The sequence below is a fragment of the Lissotriton helveticus genome, chromosome 10 (genome assembly GCF_964261635.1).
Source record: "Lissotriton helveticus chromosome 10, aLisHel1.1, whole genome shotgun sequence".
Taxonomy (NCBI): domain Eukaryota; kingdom Metazoa; phylum Chordata; class Amphibia; order Caudata; family Salamandridae; genus Lissotriton; species Lissotriton helveticus.
In genome coordinates, this window is record NC_136071.1 from 488,055,855 (window position 1) to 488,079,201 (window position 23,347).

Below are 23,347 nucleotides of genomic sequence, written 5' to 3' on the forward strand. Positions count from 1 at the left end.
ATCCCTGTGGAATTCGCTGCCAACTTGTCTACGAATTGAACCGAACTACATGAAGTTCCGTAAACTTCTGAAGACATATCTTTTCCCACAAAAGCCATAAATTCATTCTTCTCCCTCCTGCACTTCCCCCTCAGACCTCCACTGCATTCTCAGCGCTGGGACGCTTCCGGGCAGCCACGCGCTTTATAAATCTTTTTTCATTTCATTTCATTTCGTGGTGGTATGCTGTATGCTATAACCATAGCTTGGACACGACATTTGTTTACCCAATGACTTTAGCCCCAAAGAGGAGAGAACTATGGGATCCAGTCACATCATTTTTTGATATGAGTGCTAGGTGTTCTCTGTCTCGAACCACTTTACAACAAGAAGTTGCTAAACCTCCATGACTTCCTTTAGGTTGCTATATTTCCTTTTCTTGTTATACATTTTGACTTTCTATTACAAAGCTCCTTATGTATTTTATCGTTGTGTACTTTACTAATTGCCGGTTTTACTTGCATTTTATTTTGTAATTCTTTATTTATTCTTTCTTTATTGATCTCACTTGTTTTGCTGTATGCTTTTCTAACCATCATTATTACCTTATATTGTATATTTTCATCTTATTTGCATTAATAACATTTTTCTGAACTTAAAAAAGAACAAAAAAACAACCGACGGTCTGAAGTATTTAGGGGTGTTCCTCTCGGAGTCCACCCGTATTACGTGGGAGCGCAACATCGTACCCGTGTGGGATAAGGTTCAAGAGGACATTAAGACTTGGTCCCGGATGCCTCTGACCATTTTCGGTAGATCAGCAATATTCAAGATGGTGGCTCTTCCACGCCTATTGTACCAATTACAAAACTATCCTCATCCCATCCCTCCCCAGTGGTTTCGGCAGGCTAACTCTGCATTGAATCGCTTCCTGTGGGCTGGGGGCACGGCCAGGGTGGCACTAAGGACGTGCTTCCTCTCCACGTATTGTGGTGGCTTGGCCACCCCTGATCTGTTGTCTTATTATCAGGCCTCCCACCTGCTCATACTCAATGAGTGGTGGTATGGTGACAGAGGAGACCCGGCATATGCCCTGGAGCGCTCATTGATGGGCGATCATACATTACACACAATTCTATACTCGGCCCGGCTGCGACGGACGCTACCGTGCGTCACGAAAGTTGTTTTTGTGGTATGGCGGCAGGCATTACGTCGTATGGGTTGGTGGGGTAGGCTAACTGCTGAGACGCCTTTGTGGCATAATGGACGACTCCCCGAACTGACGGCACTCCCGGGGTTCGATGGCTGGGAAGCGATTGGGATTTCGATGTTGGGACATGTCATGTCCGGGACTACTCTTAAGTCCTTCCAGGAACTCAGTGCTGAGTTCAGTATGCCCCAAACCCAGTTCTTTCGTTATTTACAATTCCGCCATGCACTCACGCCCAGCATTGCGGATCTGGACTCGCTCCCTGAGTTTAGCCCCATTAAGGCGAAGGTATTCATGGGAGACTTTGGTGATAAGAAGATCTCTCGCATCTACCAGACGATGGTAACACACTGCTCTTCTACCCTGCTCCCTCTGAAAGCAGCTTGGGAGGCTGACGTTGGTCCCCTAGATGAGGATGACTGGAGGGAGGCCCTAGAGTCTCCGCGCGGAACTGCAATAGCGATGCGGCTTAGACTGATTCAATTCAAGTACCTCCATAGGTCTTATTATACCCGAGAGCGACTCTGGAAGGCTGGGCTGATTGGCTCGTCGGAATGTCTGCGGTGCGGAGCGGCTGTGGGTACGCTGCTGCATACAGTGTGGTCATGTCCTAGACTGATTGGATTTTGGAGGGGCGTATGGAATTGCTTGTCTGAAGTTTTGGGATGGGACCTCCCACGCACTCACCGTTTAGGTTTACTCCACATACTTGAAGGAGTCGGTGGGAACATATACAAGCGCCACCTATTGCTCCTGGGACTGGTGGTGGCCAAGCGAGACCTCGCCAGAGCGTGGAAGGGAGTCCGAGCCCCCCCCCCCTGTGTGCATGGAAGGCCGGCCTGGATTATTATATGGGACTGGAGCGACCTGTGTTTGAGGCGAGAGGCTGCCCCCGTAAACACTTTAAGATCTGGAAGAGGTGGGCGGATTATAGGGAGTTGCCTCTAGATCCCCCTGTAGCGCATGAGGAAGAGATATAGGCAGAAGTGCCTAGAGGGCCTATTCACTGTGTCATACCTTACGACTGATCGCAATTGCGTTTCTGCTGCACGTGCATGGGGTTAGGGAGGGATAAGGGGTGGGTAGTAGGGAAGTTGGGCATTGGGAGTTGTTGGGGGGGACGGGGTAGGGGAGGGGGCTACTTACTTTGTCTTATTCTACTCTTACTTGGTTTCGATATGACAATGTAAGCTGTACTACAATGTTTGGTGGCGCTCTCCTGATTGTGGGGAACCACGTCTTTTGCTCTGCTCAACTCAATCGAATAATAAAAATTTCGTTGTGGAAAAAAGAACAAAAAATAGTATACCACAGGGTGGCTACAAACACAAGAGAAGAAGTGATGCAACAAATGCGGACCGTACTTCGTAAGGAAGTAAAGATTGTATATAGGAGGACACATGATGTTGGCTGGATGATTGTATGATGGGGGTATGAGGGGTCATGAAGTGGATTGTGTGGACATTTAATGTTTGGTATGTTGGCATATAAGATTGGTTGAGTGGAGACGTGTTGATGGATGTATTAGACTAGGATTGTTCTTTCTGGGATATATGAGGAGGGTGAGCGAATGCATGACATTGGCTGTGTGAAAGTATACAGTAGGTGTGCTGGTGTGTGCCTTTCTTGCTCTACCACGTGCAGGCCTGGTACAAGAAACACTCCACTCCACCCCACCAAAGGTCCTGCATGGCAAGCGTGTGCCCTCCAGCAACCCTAGATTCACTCTGTGCACCCACCCTCTGCACATCATGTGTCCTCGTCCCTCCTCACTCCCTGTCGCCCTTTCTATGCCATGCAACCTCACTCATGCACCTCCCATGTGTGGCCTCGGCATCTCCCTGTTTTACCCAAGTATGCTACCATGCCCCACCCTGGTTCCTTTCTCTGTGTGTATCCATGCCTTCTGAACTCCTGTGGCATCTCCCTTTTGAGTTCCACCCCCCCCGCAGTCCCTATGCGTGACCACCACTCACCCTGAAGTCCCTGTGTGTGCCTCCTGCTTCCCCCTTTATGCCTCGGCATCCCACAGCCCTTCAGAGCACAACTGCTCTACCTGTACATCACGTATACCTCCCAGCCTTGCCCCTTTACATCTGTTGTGTGCCTCTCTGCCCCTTTACGAGGCCCTACTTGGGGTTCCACCGTCCTTATTGTGCCCCTATTACAACTTAGCAGACCATTTGCGCCGGTTGTATGGTGGAATCATGCAATCCCCAACAATGCATGGCTGAACAACGCAGTCTTAACAATAACCGTGCCTTAACCATCCATGCCTTTACAACGGATTTTGATGTAATGACATAATTGGTAAAGGCATATCCGTGGTTACGGTTACACCCTAGCCCCCGCCCTGAACCCTAACACCCAGCCCCCTGCCCAGAGTAGGATCCTGACCCCAGCCCTAAAAACACCATAGCCCCCTGCCCTGAATCCTAAAAGCAGCCCCAGACCTAAAGGCGGCCCCCACCCAGCCCTAAACACACCCCAGCCCCCTGCCCTGAGCCCTAAAATCCAACCCCCCCAACCTTGAGAATGACCCGAGCCCCCCTCCCCTGAGCCCTAGAAACCTGGACCCCAGCCTCTCGTCCTGAGCCCTACAACCTTCCCCAGCCGTAAAAAATACCCAGACGCCCCCTGTCCTGAAGCCTTAAAAACTTAAAGCACAACCATGCAAACTAGCCAGCCTCTCACTCTGAGCCCTAAAACCAGCCTCTCCGCCCTATAAAGTACCGTAACCACCCGCCCTGAGCCCTAAAAACCTCCCCGCCACAACCATCCCAGAAATCGTACTTGCTAAGCCGTTCCTCGTCCGGGCAAGAAGTCCCTCCAAGCCTGAAACACCTCCAAGTCTGAAACACCTCCCACCCCGCGCCCATTCACTTCGAGTCTGGATCGCCTACAACCACTAACGTCTAAACCATGCATATGCGCTGTAAAGGCATATGCGCGGATTAGACGTGTGTGGATCCGCTTTTGTTGTTTATCCACGCGTAGTTTAGGCTGCGTGGTTGAGGCCGTCTCCCATTTGTGCCACCTTGTACCACCATTCTGGCCTTCTGCATGCCAGACCCCTTCAGCACCTTGGGATGCCAACAGTATGCCCTGCAGCCCTTCCTCCCGATTGTCCTCACCACCATTTATTTAACTGCACAATTATAAAGTGCTTCATAATATGTGTTGCTGTTAGTTGCCAGGTAATGGGTGACATAATTTAGGTTATAAACAACAAGATAAAGAAGCACGCAAACACAATTGCAGTGTGAGAGATGTGTCCTCTGGATGACAGAGTTCAGTTGGAGGTGATGTTATTTGAAGAATAGTTTCAAAAGGCGTGCTTTCAGATGTTTCCTGAAAACAGCGAATGGAGTTTGTTCCTTAGGGTCAACAGAGGTCCACGTCAATGAGGCAGCTCGTATTGTTTACTAATGAAGGTGGTTTTGGATTTATAGTCGAAATAAGTCTTTACTTCCAAATCATTTTGATCTATTGATATGGTCAGACCTTCCACAAACTAGGGTGGATTTTTGTGGTAAATAGCCTTGTTAAGTAGCATAATGTGCATTACCCTCCTGCTGGAATAAGGAACATGTGTACATTCCGCAGAATGGTTGTGTTGTGTTTTTTGTGGCAGAATACATGAGCTTGGCTGCCACTTTTAGGGCCCCTTTCAGAGGGTTCAGCTGGGTAATGGACACTCCAGCCTGAACAGCCTAAGTCCAGTCTCGATTGGACCAGTGAATGCACTACTGCTCTAAGATGCTCTTTTGGTAGATGATGTCAAAAAAAAATTCAGAGTATGAAGGTGGAAATTCGCCGATTTGTTGAATGTTTATGGCTGTGATAAAGGAAAAAGCAAAGGTAAATTTGAATCCTTGAGAGCTGGCGAAAGACGAGGTGCATTATCCTTTTAGGTCCCATACAATTCATAAAGCACCCAGGTAGTAAACAAATGACGCACCTTCAAGACCTTACATGTCATGAGTGTTTGGAATGGATGGGTAGTGATTTCTTTGGGTGGCTGTGGACCGGTGGAGGACTTTCATTTTCTGCTGGTTGAGTATGAGGGAGCTATCAGCGATGAAGGATTGTGGTTGGCAAAGCGAAGTGAACGCTCATTCTCCCATGAGAGACAATTACGTCATCGAGATCGGAGCACTTGTGTGGAATGAAAAAACGAAAAGAAAGATGCAGGTCAAAAACTATCAGAACAAGAGTGGTCAAAGGCCCTGGGTCACACAACTAAAATATCTCAAAACGTGACATTTAAGTTCATTTAATTTAATTACATGCATCACACCAATCTATCACTGAAACAATGGTATAATAGTTACCCAGGGGACTATCATAATTGTTACTGACGAAAGCTAAACAAACGTCGTTCTTATACTTGGTGTGTGCATGGCCACAACTTCAGTTCAGGAAAGCTGAGCCAACAGTTAAAAAGGGAAAAATAACATATGTACAAGAAAAGAGAATCCTTAGTAACTATAAATAAATAGAAAAGATTACAGCATACACCAGCCACGGGATTGCTAGCTATGCAATACCAGCTGGAACACCATGTGCATGGCGGGCCTTCTGGAGGCGTTGCGTACAGCTCAGGATAACATTAAACATGGCAGTTCCAGGTAAGAAATAATGCTAGCAGTCCTTGACATTTATTTTTTAAAGCAAAATGTTTGCCCACGGGCATCTTGGCATTAGCTTCTGCAAAACAGAGATATACCATACTATGTGGAAACCCACATCTTCCTAGAAAGATCAAAATAACCATGTCTCCAATGTGTCCTAAAGGTCATTAAATCCTGCTGGGCAATGAGGTGCGCAGGTAGCTGGTTCCAAGGTTTGCAAGTGGAGTATCTCATACTTCTACCACTCTATGAGGCACTGTAAACTCTAGGTACTCTAACCGTTTTAGAGGTTGCTGACCTAAGACATCTTCCCGGATTATACCAGACACATTTACTCTTTAACCCCATGCGCGCTGCGGGTTTTCCCGCTGTGCGCTGACTTTTGCGAAAAGCCGCGGTTCACGACGAGCTCAGCTCGTCATGAGGGTACGACAGGCGCAACTCATGACGAGCTGAGCTCGTCATGAGCGTGGAAGGGGTTAAGTAGGCTGGACCAGTATTATAGAGGGCTTTGCGTGGTGTACAGAGTGTCTTCCAAACAACTCTTATTTATAGTAAGGCAGTGGAGCTCCACCAGGGCCTTGGTAACTGAATCATATTTCCTGATGTTCTTAATAAGCCGCGCAGCAGCATTCTGTATTCTCTGCAATTTTTTAAGGAGCCCTGTTGCAGGCCCAAATAAAGGGCATTGCAGTAATTCAATTTCAATAAAACCAATGTAACAACAACTGTTTTCTGCAACTCAAAAAGAATAAAGGTCAAAACGTTTCTCAAAATAGTTAGTTGGTCAAAGCAGTTGGAGACCAGCTTATTAGTCTGGTCAGTGAAAGCAAGCGTGGAAGCAAAGATTATTCCCAGGTTTCTTACTTTAGGGACAGGGATGGGTAAAGGACACAAGGATTTAGACCACCAAGAATCATTCCAATATGAGGTGTCCCTGCCAAATAAGAGTACTTCATTTTTTACGTAGTTCAATTTAAGGCAGTGCCTACTCATCCAACTAATCACTGCTTGCATACAGCTGTTGAAACGCTGTACCACCACCTCAATGTTACTAGTGATAGAAAACAATTTGTGTGTCATTAGCATAGGCGATGGTTGAGAAACCAAAAGATCTAATACGTTTTACAAGCAGAACGACATAAATGTTAAATAGGGTTGGGCTGAGCGATGACCCCTGAGGGACACTTCACGGCAAGGAAAAAGAGGTGGAAATAAAATCTCCCAGTGCTGCAAATTGCTCTCTATCCGAAAAGAAGGAACATACAAGATTGTATGTCAATTCACCAATTCCTATTTCCATTCATCTCTGCTTCAGGATAACGTGGCTCGCAGTATCAAATGCTGCGGACAGGGCCAAAAGGACCACCAGAGCCTTGCCACCGTTATCCATGATGTTCTGTATCTCCTCTAAGGCTTCCACTAATGCTGTCTCAGTACTATGAGACTTTTTGAAGCCAAACCAGGCTCAATCCAGTAACTCATCATGCTCAAGATATTCTGAGATAGTGAAATGTATATGTTTCTCTAAGATTTTTGCGGTTAGAGGAAGACAACAGATGAGCCGGTAGTAGTTCTCTTCATTCGGGTCCAATGTGGGTTTCTTTAACAGCGATGGAATTTATGCTTTTTTCCAGTCTAATGGGAGCATATCCATGTTGATAATGTTGTTGAATAGGGTGGTAAAGGATGGAGTTACAATGCCTGCAATCTCCTGGAAGATTAGGGGCGGACAGGAATCAGATGGAGCACCTAATGTAGTCTTCATATTAAGTTCCATCACTCTCTCGTTAGAGAGAGTGAAAAAATGAAGGTGTTTAGGGTGAAAGAAACTCCATGCATACAAAGAACACTTTTTTATAGATACAAAATGCCACGTTAGGTTTTTGCCTTGCAAAATAGCAAAACAAGAATGACAACTAAATGGTGAAGAACGCTGGACGTGGATAGATGCAGGGTGGCCTGTGCTTTCCAGCAGCTTAGTGGCCAGCCAAAAGCGGGTTCCAACGCCCGCTACATCTATTATTAGAAAACCTATCTCAACTTTATAAACGCTTGTGCCAGGCTAGTCTGTGCGATATGCCCTATGTATTTAGTCTTGGTTTAATGATGACACTTGTTGTAGAGCTCTTCTCCGGTACACTATCTGAGTTAGAACATACCCTACACCCGAATCCCCATTGGAGAGGCATACTGACAGACTCCTAAGATGATGGAATGGTAACACATCCAAAGCACTTTTAATCAAATGCTTTAATTTTCCATCTGACCACTCAGACTTTAGCATAAAAACATGAACATTAAAACAAAAACATTATATAAGGAATGGGTCTGGCATGGTGGATTTGGAGGTTGAGGGCAAGTAATCAGTGGCCTTGGAGGTGAAAGGATGCGTGAAGGCTATTACGTGATGGTACGGAGCATAAAACAGATGCAGACGTTTGAGTTATCCTAGGTATAGCAACTTGTGGTTCGAGTTTTCTTTAGGCATTATTCAGAGGAACAGCGAGCAAATTGTCAGGTGTGGTTGTGTTTGTACATGGCAATGACTTAGTAGAGGAGAGTTTGGGATGAGAAATAAACAATGAAATACCAAACTCCACCAGAACTATTACCCAGAAAGAGCAAGGAAGGACAATGTTCCAAGTCACAGGTGCTAAATTAAATGTAACCATATCAACATGTTCATATATCTCTAAATACTCATATAACATTTGAATACAAAAAAACACCATTACATGCCAAGTAAGAAGTGCAGTAAACAATAACATGCTCCGGATATTACAAATGAAAAAGATAATATACCTGAAGCAGAAGATGGGATGATGCATCAATCTTCATCAGCACAGTAAAGAGCTGCACTGCCTGCACGACTACTTTTGAAAAATACTGGAACATCCGAGGACCCACTGAAAAGAAGCACAAACAAGTCTAACAGACTATAGGGCTTTATCGAGTGTGAAGATTTTGAACTTTTAGGTTTATTATGCGAGACCGATACATTACTTACCTTTAATTTGACAGGTCTATTCAAACATGACCAGGGCAGAAAGCCTGATTCAAGTATCTAGCGTCACCACAGCTTCCACAAGTTGCAACCCCAACTACCAAGCAGAGGGCACACACTTGGTGGAGGCTTGTCTAGAAAGGGGCTTCTGCAAATTTGTAAGCGATTATGAGTTTGAAGAAGCTGTGGGAGAGTGGCCCCTATTGGGAATAGGCCACCAAAGTTGTAGCGGATGAGTAAGGGCAAACGTGAAAATATGTAATGCAAGTAAGAAAGAGAAAACTATATTAATAAAAATAAAAAAATTATTTACAACGACCAGTAACAACTAGAGGAAGTCAATGGCATTAATGCCAAAGGCTAGAATAGGGTAGATCTAAAGGAACTAGTGACCTTTATATGCAGTCACTATGCATGTATGTATGCTACTCACAAGAATATGAATTCACTAAAAAGTAAAGGCTACTTCTTTGTATAACTCTTCAGAAAATGTGTTCTCTTGAAACTTATAAACTAAAATAAGTCCAGGTCAGGCACACAAAACACTAAAAAAAAATTATAATCGGAATTTAAAAACAGCGATACAAGTTTAAAACTGCAGCACCAGGGAGATAAAGGTAATTGCTCTTTTAAATGTAATTTCTAAGGTCAGTGGAGCCTTCAAAAGCGCTGAGAGCTCAACCCCAGAAATTCCACTCTACTCGAGGGCTTTCTTTGAAAATGGAACTAACGAGAAACACTTCAATGAGGGGTTGGATTTGGAACGAGGAGAGATACCCTCAAAGGTAAACTATTGTTATAAGTAAGTGAGTTTCGCTTCTCAAGCACAGAGTCCTCCACAGACGCATAACCTTACAAAAAGATGCAGGGCACTACCCATACTAACAAGGGAAGGGTGCATTTAAGCCCCAGGCTAAACGCATTTCTAAGGGATAGCTGATCACTTGAGGGTCAGCCACAACACTGGAGTCAAATAAATAATGAACATAGAAGGTGTGAACCAAATTCGAAGTAGAAGCCCTACATAACTCAGCAAAAGGGATGTTACACATCAAAGTTGATCTGGCAGCTCATCATTGAATGGATTGTAGGACAACTTGTATGAGCTCTATTTGCTTTCTCTTTCTTGCAACAAAACTTCAATCCACAAATATATTTTAGTTTGTGATACGCTTTTACCTTGAGCATGGTTGAACAAATAAAGCCTGTGGATTCACCCATACATTTAACACGGTAGCAAGATACTGAAGTAGCCTTTAATTTAGGCTCTTATACCTTAATAATTAGTCATGATCAATAAATAAAGATAAGCGAAATGTGTATCCTTTAAGATCGGGTTAACAACTTGTTTCTATGTTTTACTGAATTTTAACTCGCTTGTTGTGCACTGTACAGTGCCGATTTGAATTGGCAGATTAATGTTGTGGGGAAAATGCCACAGACCTTGTTCACCTTTCCTTTCAGGCTTAGAACATGCTAATTGCATTGTCTGTTTGCACCAACACCAATTTCCTTGAAGTATGGACAGAAAATCTTTGCGAATTAACAAATTGACTCTCACTTCCAGAAAATTGAAAAAGTAAAGGAATGAATTACAGCAAAAAACAGACAACCCTAGTGGTGAGACCTTTCAAGTGCTTTTCCTAATTGCTGAGAAAGGAACTCAATAAAACAGTCTCTTTACAATGCGGTGGCTCCATAAACCAATCAAATTTGTCATTTTTGGTCCACCAAAGTCAGCAACTGAGCTGCATGTGGCGAGTTAAAAATCTTGTCTTCCCTGATGTCTTGATGCCTTTGAAACTGGAGATCCCATCTGCTCATCTAGCAGTGTTTGTTCCTACCAGTGATGTTGGTTCTTGTTCAGACCCGTCTAGTACCTGCCTGCAGACAGGATCAGTTTTATCAGTGCTGGGTCTATAAATGTGGACTTTACAGAATAGTCAACAACTTCTTCCAGTTCACAAAGAAACTCAAATGGTGGAGCAGGCTCGCAGGGTTCCGGAGATCTGAAATGATAAGGAAGCTTTCCCAGTTGTGCGATTATGGACATGTAACTAACAATTATCAAAGATATGTTACACTTCTTGCCTGGCACTTTGTAAATCCCTCAGAGCAGACCTAAAGTCAAAGAAAACTACCTAGAATTGTTACGGTCCCAAGACCATGACGAAACAACAAAGGAAGCACCTATGGAACTACCTCACCAGCATGTGCAAACTGTGGTTGGGGAGATATGAAACCACAATAGTTGAGAAACTGAGTTTTGGCTATGAAAGTGATCCTCTTGAACTTTCGTTTTAGAATGTAGACTTTGTGATCGAGACCCATCGGGTTTAAAATGGGCCTCTTTGTAAGATATTGCCCTTCCTAGTCTATCACAAATCTTTTGAAAAAGATTACTGTTGCTTCCTGCATTACATTCATTACTAAGACAGCAAAATCCTTTCGCAAGAGAAGATTATTCTTCAAATGCATGGCCCAGCAAGAGAAGCATAATTGAACGTAAATTAATGAGAATGAGGCTGTGATAGGAGTCTCCAGCACTCAAGCATCAAATGAAATTCTTTGTACCGTGCCTGCCAATGCAGTTCCTTAGGGGTGGTGTTGCTGAAGACAATCGTTGCTTGGATCACGCTGTTTGGGGAAGGTAAGAGTTGCTACAGTTCCTCTCACCATTCTCTATTATGCCCTCTATTACACTATCCTCAACTAAACGAAGGCTGGGTGCACAATATTACCTGCCTTCAGGGTGTTTACGAGCCCTAGATTGTCTTTTAATCTCGGTGGAAATCGGGTTCACTGAACAAGGATACTAGAAATCTGTTTCACCTGCATCTAAACAGCCTTTAATAGTCAGACTGAACCACTTTAGTGCTAGTGCAGGTTCAAATGTGTCATTCGTAGGGGCTGGTGTAACACAATGGAAAGTTACATTTCCTGTTAAGCTTGGAAGTTACAATAATAAAGGATGAAGAGCAAGCAGAAGCCTTGAATAGCATTGCTGAACTTCATCAAACTGTTGCCTAAAAAAAAATCTACAAGAGAATATGCCCATCCAGAACAGAGCCAGCTATGATACCTTCTACATTGCTTCATATTCTTCATGATGGCACTTCTATAATTAAAAAAAGATGTGCAGCCTCCCTTTCATGAGTAATGGCTTTGCTGCACTGATTTTCTCAGCAAATTCTACCTAATGCACCAATAGGTCCACATGCTACCATACAGCCCCGTTTGAAATATTAAGCGCTGGAGCCTTAGACAATGCAGAAGAGAGCCTTAGTCCTAAAAGACACTCACGTCGGAGAACAGGAACAGAGATGGGTGGAAGGCACTGCAGAAACCTAGCAGGAAGCTTGGAAGTCACACAGGAGATGACAGAGCAAGGGGCAGGGCCCCTCCTAGGCACTTGTCTAGAGACAAGCTCTCTATAAGCCATCACTACAGACATGTAAAGCCTATTTCGGGGAGTGATTTCTGAATCAATGTTACCAGCAAGCTGCAATGTTATTCTGTGAGAAGATGTCCCATGGGGGGGAAATGCTTTACAAATACATGTGTTATTGTATTGGCAATTGGAATGTCAATCTTTAGCGGACATGCTCCTATCACCCTGGGGCAATACTTAAAAGATAGAATACAGTTGCTCCTCTTACCTGTTGTAATATTAAATAACAACAAAATCTGCTCTTTACTAAAGTGAGAAAAAATGGCAAAACAACTACTTGGATGAAAAAAGAATGCCTCCAAAATAAAAAAAATAAAACTGAGTAACAAAACGAGGTCTTCCAACATCTTTCTCTGCCAGAGAACACAAAGTACTGAAGTAAGATTGACATCTCCACTGCTGAACTCGTTTAGTCAAAGTAGGATCAGCAGAACCTAGAATCATGATTTAAAGGAGCAGTCATCTTTTTCTATTCTGCAGTTTTATATTGTTTTGTCAGGTTGCACGTCCATGTTCGAAATGTTTTTCAGTATAGTGAAAGCATAACAAATGTTTTCATAAATGAACTGAACTTTTAATATTAAAATGTGTGTCTTTTCTAGTGTGTGTGTGGGGGGGGGTCGTGACCTAGAAGTATTCACAGCTTGTGAAGATGCCTTGTTTGAGAAATACTTTAAATCTATATATTTCAATAAAGATTTGGAAACCATGTAAGCTGTATTTTCTATCGCATTTAACATGCATATGTTGGGAAAATATATGTTTTACTGGTAGCAGTTCTTTTACAGGCATTTTAATACATCCGTTCTTCATCTTGTACTGCTCAAGCATAATAACGTCATTGCTCTACAGACAGAATTGCAGATGTTGAGATTTAAAAAGTTTGTCCTTTAGTATGCAACATCATCCAACCCTTGGCTTCCCGCCATGCGGATATGACAGATAATCACGTGGGACAATAAGAATGCGGGGAGGGACTCTCAGGGATATTTTCCTTGCCCTCCTTCCTGCAGACAACAGGCGCCAGTGACAATCCTCTGTTGAGAGGTAAACTGAAGAAAATGTGTACCAAAAGTTGCACCATCTAAACTGGTTTTGTTGCAGTGCATCTCCGATACTTCAAATGGGCATTACTGATGGCAGCATCTGAGGTATTGCTAAGACTAGTGAGCCCAGGTGTGGAGGCCATATCTTGAATCCCAATCTGAAGATTGGAGTCTAAAGGTAGAGGCCACATCTGAAGCCCAGGATCAAGTTCTGTAGAGTAGCAGGAGCACAGGAAAATGGCTTAAGAGCCAAGTTATATTCAACTGTCACAAACTTCTAGTCATACCATGACATGGAGACAGAACTCATCCAAGTTCACAAGAGGTAACAAGATGTGGACCCCATGTTCATCAGAGGGTTCCCACCAAGTATTTATTTAGAAAGTTTCATAAAGTGGGGAACATTACCCATGGGTATCAGAGCGCTGTACATAAACATCAGATCTTGGTTTAGCTCATTCATTCTCAGGTTTTACTGCTGAGTCCGTTCCAAGACATTCAAAGTACTCTACATAGGAAATCAGCATCTAAGAAAAATGTTCGTGGCAGCACGTTGATGCATGTCTGCCGGAGTAACATAGTTTCCTTGGGGTGGTATTTAGATCTGTGCCAAGCTTTTTAGGATGGGTGTTAATTGCGCAATCTTTGTGCAATCTGGTATAATACCTTGCGTTAGAAATGTGTTTGTGATTTTTTGTTTTCCAAATGGGGAGACAAGTTCCGATTGTAGAGGGGTGTGGATCATTGATTTGTGAAGTTGGTTTTAAAGACATGATGATCTTGCCAATTTCCTCTTCATCTACGGATTTGAATTTGTTCCTTGTTGCTTCATTTTTGTTTTTGGGATATACATAAACCTCTGTGTTGCTGGATTTGTGGGCTCTAGGTGAGTTACTTGTTCGTTGTTGTTTGCCACCCTTGATTCTTTTCATTGCCGAAGGCCATTTCTCTTTCAATTTCCAATATTTTGTCTTCAAAAAAGGGTGCAAATGCTTTGCATTTCTCCGTGGAGAGGTTTGTAATGATATTGGAGTTGTTGGAGCTGACCTCTTTGATGATTTGAAGGTGTTTACATGATCTATTAATGTCTGAATCAAGTTGAATTCTGAAGAAAGATGCGTTAGCATTCCATATATTTTTTTTGTAGGTGTTATTTTTTTCCTCCACAGTTAGGTAAACTGAAAGGTGGAGGGTTCAAGTCTCCATAGACTCTCCTCAAGCTGAATCGTCTTTTTTCTTTATTTAGGTTCTTGTTGAACCAGGTGTGGGCTGCTACCTCTATTATGTCTGTCATGTTATTGTTGTAGTAGTCTGTTAGATCTTCACTTTCTGCAGATCGCGAGGAAGCGAATGGTTGCTAAGATAGAGGTAGGCAAGCTCATCTTTGATTGTTTTTAGTGTCTTCAGCCCAATGTATGGGTTTGATCCCTTGATCTCTATTTTTTTGTGTTCGTATAGTAATATGGAATGCTATTTGGTGAGGTCGGAACAAGTCCTTTGGGTTCAGGGAGTCCATGCTTAAGGCTCCAATCTTTGATATGATTAGATCAAGTGTGGCCTCCTTTGCCATGTATTAGCTCAGTGCATGTTTGGATGAGGTTTTGGTCATTAAGGAAGTTTTTTTTAAGATGTAGATCTGTGGGTCCCTCGTGTCATTCCAGTGTAGGTTGAAATGGGTATGGACAACGGATTAAGCAATGTTTCAGTCAAGAATAGTATGCCATGATCGCCTTGGCTAAGTCCGTGGTTTGTTGGAAGCCGACCTGCAATTGTTGAACATGCATTTAAGTTTTGTCACTCTTATCTGGGGATTATTTAGATGGTCAGGGAGGATAGGATTGTGATTAGATTCTGTGGTTTAATATGTCGATTTTGACTAGTTTTCTACATTGGTTGGCGTGTATAAAGGTCAGTATGTTGGAGTAAAGTGCCATGGGAGTCTAGGAGGTTTCTTGGTATGTCTATAACAGGTCAGGGATGTCTTACCTGGATAACGGATTGCGTGTTCTCTTGGGCCGACAGGTACCATCAGACACTGGTCTTGTTGGCCAGGGCTGCATGTTTGATTTGGGTGTGCAGGGTATTGGTTATCATGGTTGGGATCTAATCCAAGCAGCATCTGTGGCTTACAATCATGTATGGTGCATAGGGCCGTTTGTAGGGCTGTTGAGATCATTTTCATATCCTGCCTAAGGTTGACTATTATGTGTTCCAGCCGAGCAAGACGGTTGTGCCACTGTGAAATATGTTGTATTTAGAATTCAGGTCAGACACATGGGAAGCGTCTCGGTTTTTCTAACTGCCAATCTCTTAGGTGTGCTGTTCCGTTTGTGTAAGCTATGTCTTTTCTGTAAGCGGGAGTTGGTGTAATCTGTCTTGCAGGTGTGTGCTTGATGGGGGTGTGCGTCTGTTTGACCCTTTTGTTCACAATTGGTGCTGGTTTACCATCCAGTTGCCTAATTTGGTTATGTTTTGTGGTGATCATGAGATGTATGTATGTGAATTTGACATGGGTTTTGATTGTTTGTAGTGTAGAGGACGGGGGTTATGCCTGTTCCAATAGCTCTATTCGTGGGTTGGTCTGTTGCATTCGCATTGTTTGTCTGGCAGAGTCTAGAGGGCTGGCATACTGGGGTGCCTTGGTTATGGGTATTGTGGGGTGTGGTTGGAGAATTTATGGCTATCGGAGTATCAAAATAACTGTCTTCTCTGGATGCCAATGGGGTTTGATAGTCGTTGCTTGAACGGTGGGGTAGCATTTCATCACGTCGTGCAGTTGGATTATAGTGTGTGCATCCATAACTTACAAAGAAGAAATGGTACCTCTCACAAGCATCACTGTGGTATTGTTCGGGCGAGTATTAATAGTGTGAATGATTTGGGAGAAGGGGGTTTGGGTGTTGTAAGAGTGCGTGATGATTGCATTCTGGTGAAACTGTAGGGGAATTGGTTGAAGCGCTGCAATTAGTCGGGAGCTCTGTTTGTGAAACGTGTTTTTATCTTGTGGAAAATCTGGTAGAAGAGTTCTAGAGTTGTGTCGGAGGCATGTACGAGTATATTACCATTCTTGTATATTGATATTTTAGCCCATCTCATTGCAGAGAAGCAACACAAAAAATATCGTGGAACAGATCTCAGGACACTTGTGACACAAATGTCCTTGGCAGAAGAATATTGTGTTTCAAGGAGAGGATTACATTGGCGGCAGATCAGCACAGGGCTACTATTCCAGGGACACTTTGTAGGACGTGCAACCATAGAGACAACCATACAAATAACAATGCCCAAGGTAAATCTGTTAACCACGGCAAAAAATGGTAATTTTTACCACACAACTTAGACCCTCTCTCACTAATGAGACTCACAGTAAGTCATTTCTCTTCCATTTTCAACATCACCAATCAAATAAAATTGGTTACATCAGACTGCTACAATAACGTTAGTTTACTCCTTTTTGAACTTCTTTTAATTTCCTTTGGCAGTCAGATAAGACATGTTTGCTTTTTCTGTGCTTGGTTTGGCTCTATTGTTCCTTATCCTTCCTATGGTATTTATTTATTTAGTTGTGTTGTTGATGTTATACCACCAGCACCTTTATCCAAGCAAGTATTAAGATTTGTGTGTGCTACCTGAGGGTGAGACTAGAATACTTCCTGTTAAGAGATCTCTGGATCCTTTAGAACCAGGCATTTTGTATATGTTTTACAAGAGCACAATTATGCGCCTGCAGCCACCATTCCACTGTGATCTGCTTTCCAGCCCTATGGCGGAAGGGTGTTATACATTACATCATTCATTAGGCATGATGATATACAAGGTAAGGTGTAGGGTCTTGCTACACAGGTTAGAATACCTCACTAACTACCCTTCCTGACAGTATTTCAGGTATGAACCTGTAGGCCCCAACAATAATATTTTCTGCAGGCATCCAGTCATAATGATACAACATGACTAATACAGTATGTGCTCACAGGGTAAAACGTGCACTAATTAGACATAGCATTGCTTTAGATCCTGCAGTGTGATACACTAATAGCTTCTATGTTGTGCAAATATGCTAACAGTAGGTGATTGCCATGCAATCCTGCTTAGTAAACAAGCTCTCAGAAATCAATCCCAGCAAAAAATGAATAAATGCACTCATTCAGCAATGGTTTGCCATGCCATCGACTGTTCCTATTAAAACAGAACCATATTTAATTTGCATATGGCAGTTCACTGTAGAGACTTTTTGGGTGGAAAAAAAGGAATGGGTACGGCCACAAGCGATTGCTAGCATTAATACAAGCAATTCTTCCAACGTCTTATTGTTGTTGCATAAAATACCCGAAGTTATGCCAAAATGTGGTCCTATATTCACTTTTCCACAGTACTCTAGCTATACCTCACTAATGAGGCCTCAGTTAACTACAACCAGACTAGGGGGGTTTTGTGTTTTCGTCTAGAAAGGACGTTTTATGGCAGTCGGGTTGGACTGTTCTAACGGAGAAGGATCAAGACTCATTGGTGTATGGCAGGTCTCTGGTTGGAGTAACAAAGCTGATGAAAAACAATGGACTACAATGAAGCTCGAGAGATCACCAGTGGCGAGATTAATTCAGGGATTCCAGCCAGCAGCCCAGTCACAAGAGTCATGTGAAGGTATTCTGGAAGGTGTTACCCAATCAGACTACAACATTATAGCCAACTCTTCACATCATCAGACACTAAAAGTCTTCAAAATGCTAACCCACTTCACATTCCATACTTCCCTTTCATCACAACAACTATTCTGCCAATTTGAAAAAGTCTTAAACTTCGACATTCGCACCCAGTTCAGCTTTCCAAAGCCATCCATTACTTGAACATCAAGGAAGCTGGATGAAAGTTCAGCATAAGTTTAGCATATGATCCTGTGCAGTTATTCATTGTAATATTCAAATCTGACCATAGGCTGGATACTCTCATAGGCTATATCAAGAGTCAGGTCTGTTTCCCTGCTGGCAGAAGCAAACTAGTTGGCCCTAATTTCAGCCTTGGAGCTGCCCAACTATGATCACTTCAAAAAAGAAGAACACCACTTCCTTTTAACAAAGAGTCTGGTATCTTCACAGCACTCCACAGATTATCCACCTTGCAGAGTATATCCTGTTAAATCATTTGGTTCAAATGCAGATTTATTTATATAACTTACAGAAGTGTCTCAATACCCCCTCTACCACATATTATTTTTGCCATTGCCGTGAGCATCTATTCTCCGATATTTATCTTCACGTAGAATTATCCCCAGGCTTGAGACTGGATTCGGAAAACTTTTGCTACAGCATCCCTGCGCGCCGGGGGCTGGGCGACGTCACGAGTCTCCGCCCAGGCGTCGTCCATGTACGTGATGTCAGCGAGGTCACATAAGACCCACCCCGGCGCCCAGTTTTCTTCTGAGAACTTTTCCGCACCACAGCGCGGAGCCACCAGACAAAACACTGTGGGAGCATGGGAACAGTGTGCGAAAGAGTAGAAAAAAGAAGAGAAACAACACCGCAAGGAACAGTGCAACACTGCAGTGTCCAAAGGCAGGGGCAGAAGAAAGAACAGAGCAGAGCCCTGAGCAGCCACCCTACCAGTACATAGACAGTCTTCCCCCTGAAACAAGGAAAAGCCATGATACATGCAACAGGGCCACCACCCCCATCCAGAATAAGGAAGAGGAGACAGTCCCAAGATAGACAGAAACACAAACCTCCAAGCCACCCCAGCATAGAGGGCAACCACCCCCCAAGGAATAAGGGCAGGGCCTAGCCAGATGACCCCTATTCGGAGGTAAGCAGAGGGGCCAGGACCCTCAGCAGGAAGGGAAGGGAGGGGAGGGAAGGACAGAGAATGAAGGTAAACCCACCAAACCTGGAGTAACCAGAGCAGCTGGGCACATAAGCACCGGAACCCCATCCTCCAAGGAACTAAGAAGAGGAATGAACCGCAACCAGACGGAGCCACCTGTCAGGAGCAAAGAAGGGACTCAGGGGAGACACAGCCCCCCACCAGGAGCGCGTACCGAGGACCAACACAAGGGTCTTCGCAGAACAGGGAGGAAGGGTGGGCCGTGAAGGAATCTGCGGCTAGAGAAGTCTCTACCAGATACATCGTTACTGAAGGTAAGTAACTCGTACATTTGATAGAGACTACTAGCCGCAGATTCCTTCACGTAGAATAGATACCCTAGCCATACCCACAGGTAAGGAGGGTCTGCAAAAGGACCCCACCAGCCTGGATGGAACAGGAAGTCCCACAGGGGACCAGATCTGCGGGCTAGAAGAGAAACTCAATCCCAGCCAGGCAAGAGAAACCCTCACAAGGAGAACACCAGTGACCCCAGAGGGTGTATGAGGAAAAAGACTTCCATCCAATGCCAAGACAGGAAGAGGAGGAAGAAGCAGAAGAAGAAGCCCAGAAAGCCCAAGGAAAAGAGGGAAGGAAGGCAAGCTCCCTCTAGATGGAAGGCAACAGGCCAGCCATAACAGCACCAACAGTCATAAGCTGCCAAAAGCAAGAAGAACAGCCCGGGTCCCAGAAAGACCGGGCAGTCTACGCCCGACAACGGAGCACTCAGAATCACCCCAGCCCTCAGGGCAGGGGCAGGAAGGTGAGAAAATGCCCGGCCCCAACACTACGAGGGGTCGCGCACACGACCTCAAGAAGCAAAAGCAACATACAGAAACGCCACGGAGAAGCGGCACCCGAAGGCGACCAGAACTCCCTAGCAGAGCGCAAGCTATATAATAGCTACTCTTACCCCACATAGGGTACGTTAAGTCCCAAGATATGGGAACCCTCTTTGGAAGAACTTCCGCAGCAGAGGAAAAAACAAAAGGACCACGGGGAAAAAAACACCCCGCAGAAGGCTTGACAAGCAGCCCAAGCAAAGCAGAAGGCCTAATCTCAGGGCCGAGTCTGCGCAACAACTCCAGCAAACACACACACAAAGGCAACAAAGGGCCGTCCAGCAGCCAACAATGCCAAAATCCCAAGGAGGACTCAATGGCCAGAAAGCACACTACACAGTCAGAACAAGCGGCCCAAGAAGGCCCAAAACCAGCCCAACTCAGCAGTCACTGAGGAGGGGAAGGCGGAAGAGGATAAGGAGGAGGAGGAGGAGGACGGAGTCCCGCCAGGAACCTTTGGATGGCGGAGTCAGCCGGGACATGGAACAAAAGGGTGCCGTCAAACGGAAGATCAATGAGCCACTCCCGAATATTTTCAGGGAAAACGCCGTCCTGAAGCCAAGCATGGCAACGGAGGGCGACTGAGGAAGCCATGGCCCGCCCAGCACCTCTGAGATGTCTAAAGCAGAGCAGAGAATAAACGCTGCTAGCTCCCGGCCATCCACAGCATGATGCCGTAAGTCGACCTGAACCGTCTCTTGGGAGGCTGCGGATCCCAGAGACTCAGCCAAGTCCCACAAACAAGAGGAGGCCCGAGCCAAAACACACAAGGTGTTAAGGGCCTGCAGGGTAGCGCTGGTCGAGACGAACATGTTGCGCCCCCAAGAATCCAGCCAGCAGGCCTCCCGGGACAGTGGAGTCAACAGTAGCGGCAGGGAGGGGAAAGGCAGACTGGCAGCAGAGGGGTGGAGGGAAAGGCACGCCGGGTCACGCGGCGCCGGAAGATGCCGGTGCAGAAGGTGGTGAGGCACCGGATCCCCTGAGGCGGGACGCCTCCAATCCCCTGTCAGGGAAGAAAGGAGCAAATCCTCAAAGGGAAGTAAGATCTCCAAAAGGTGGTCCGCCGGAAAGTGAGCAACCGGGTCACCCATGTGCAAAATGCCCACGGCCGTGGACACCGCGTGGGCAAAAGCCGCACCTGCCTCCATAGGGCCCCGGGGTGGAGAAAGCAGCTCCTCGGTGGGCAACGGCTGCAAACTAAGGCGAACGTCCCCGAAGCCAAGCGGGACAGGCAAGGGCTAGACCTGGAAGTCAGAAGGAGCCGAAGAATGAGGGACCTGCAGCTCTTCCGACAAACACCTCTGCCTCAGGAAAGGCGGGAACCGCCCTTTGACGACGCCGATGAAAAAGATACCACGCGGTGACCAGTCTCTGGGGAGGACGACACCAATATACAGCCGGCCTCCGGAGAAGACAGAGCGTCCGAAGATGAATCCGCAGCACGACACCTGCGCGGAGCCGTAGAGTCCGCCGCCTGAGGCAAAACGTCAGCACCACCCGGCGTCGCTGGACAGGGTTCCTCCCAGTCACACCACATTGGGGACCGGAGTGGAGCCAGAACCGAACTGGCCTCGGGGCGGCGCCGGAGCAACGCAGACTCATCCCCCGCCGAGGTAGCCGCTTGCACGGAGGAACGAGAAGGGCCTGGGGAGTTACACAAAGCCTTCCACCAGCCACAACCCAGAATGCGGCAGAGATCGTCCGGCAACCATGTGGCAGCGCCAGGGACGATTCAACCTCCGACAAGGCAGCCGCCGGTGGGGAGGGTTGAGAGGGTCCCGTAGAGGGACGAGGGGTCCCCACCCAGCCACGACCCGGAGCGTGACGAAGAGGGTCCACGGACCCTTGTGACTCTGCACGGTCCAGCCGTTGCCGGCACCGTAGCAGCATCACCGCGGCCTTAGACAGGACCACCTTGTCATAGGACACAGAGGGGATCGGGGATGCAACCCGAGCCCCGGCGACCTCCCGAGACACCACCACAGGGACTCCCGCAGAAGTTTGTGGCGAGGCAGAGATGCCGTGGTCTGAAGGAGGTGCCCCACAAGAGCCGCACCCCAACAGCACCACATCCTCCAAGCCTGGATCCGAACCAGTCGGCGCCGGGGTCGGAGCCACCGCCGCGGAGGGCCCCGCGCAAGGCAAGGGATCCGCTGAGGCCCCAGGAAGGGAAGGAGAAGGAGATGCCAGCGTGGCCTGCATAGCTGCCGCGTATGTCTACAGCTGGACTCTCGACGCCCCAACACCAGGAAACGGTGGATAGGACGACACGCGAGGCCGCATCATCCGCGGAAAGCCCACGCACCCGGCAGGCCGGAAACCAGCCCCCGGGGACAAACTGCGACACTTACCCACCGGGGAGCGACGCTCACGTGAAATCGGAGGAGGGCGAAGACGACGACCACGGCCTTATCTGAAGCCGTAAGCCGAAGCAGACCGAGGGGAGGACGTAGACCTGTAGAGCCGCGCCATGAGAAGTTTCATCCGGCGCTCCCACCTTGACTTCGGCTTCAACTGTTGGCACGCCGCACAATCAGTGGTGCCGTGATCCTCCCCCAAATACCACATACAAATGAGGTGAGGGTACGTTGCCGACATAAGACGCCCACACACGTGCAAGTCTTGAAGCCCGAAGGCATTCGCACACTGTTCCACAAAGAAGGGACAATGGAAGGAAAAAAGATGGCCCAAACAGGCCCGTAGCAAGGACCGGATCCGCGTTACACGCGGAAAAGGAAAAAACTGACGTAGGCGCGCCGGGGTGGGTCTTATGTGACCTCGCTGATGTCACGTACGCGGACGACACCTGGGCGGAGTCGCGTGGTGTCGCCCCACCCACGGCGCGCAGGGATGCTGTGGCAAAAGTTTTACGGATCCAGTCTCACGCCTGGGGATAATTCTATGTGAAGGAATCTGCGGCTAGTAGTCTCTATCAGATATAAGTGCTTCATTTATCTCCTGTTTTAAATGGTCTGCAAATTAGTAAACGTCAAACCAAAAGAGTAGAATGAGGATGTTCTTCACAGAAAAAATGCTGAATGGACTACCTTCCTGGTTAGAAATGCAGTGAAGGCAGTGGTAAAAAGCAAGTTAAGAATTTAAATGACCTGGAAAAGAGCAAGGAAAGTAATCAAAGTGTGAAACAAAGAGAAAGAGATTGAGAGCATGTGTCACGTCTCCAGTTTTGCAACAAGCAAAGAAAGGAGAATATTACATTAGATCAATGCGGGTGGTTAAAAGCGCCCGCATCCAGCAAGGATATATAGGGAATTGGTAGAGGCACTGGAAAGAATAGGACTGACAACCTCTCTGGATAACAGTTACT

At 46.0% G+C, this 23,347-nt stretch overlaps 1 protein-coding gene across 2 annotated transcripts in view; it reads right to left on the reverse strand.

The window, feature by feature from the left end:
- ALG1 (ALG1 chitobiosyldiphosphodolichol beta-mannosyltransferase) overlaps nucleotides 1–23,347 on the reverse strand; it is a 233,498-nt gene that overhangs the window by 188,232 nt on the left and 21,919 nt on the right. For both annotated transcript variants that reach the window (XM_078662966.1, XM_078662967.1), the window contains one exon: nucleotides 8,629–8,732. In XM_078662966.1, coding sequence (XP_078519092.1) covers nucleotides 8,629–8,732 — 104 coding nt within the window. The remainder of the gene's footprint in view (nucleotides 1–8,628; nucleotides 8,733–23,347) is intronic.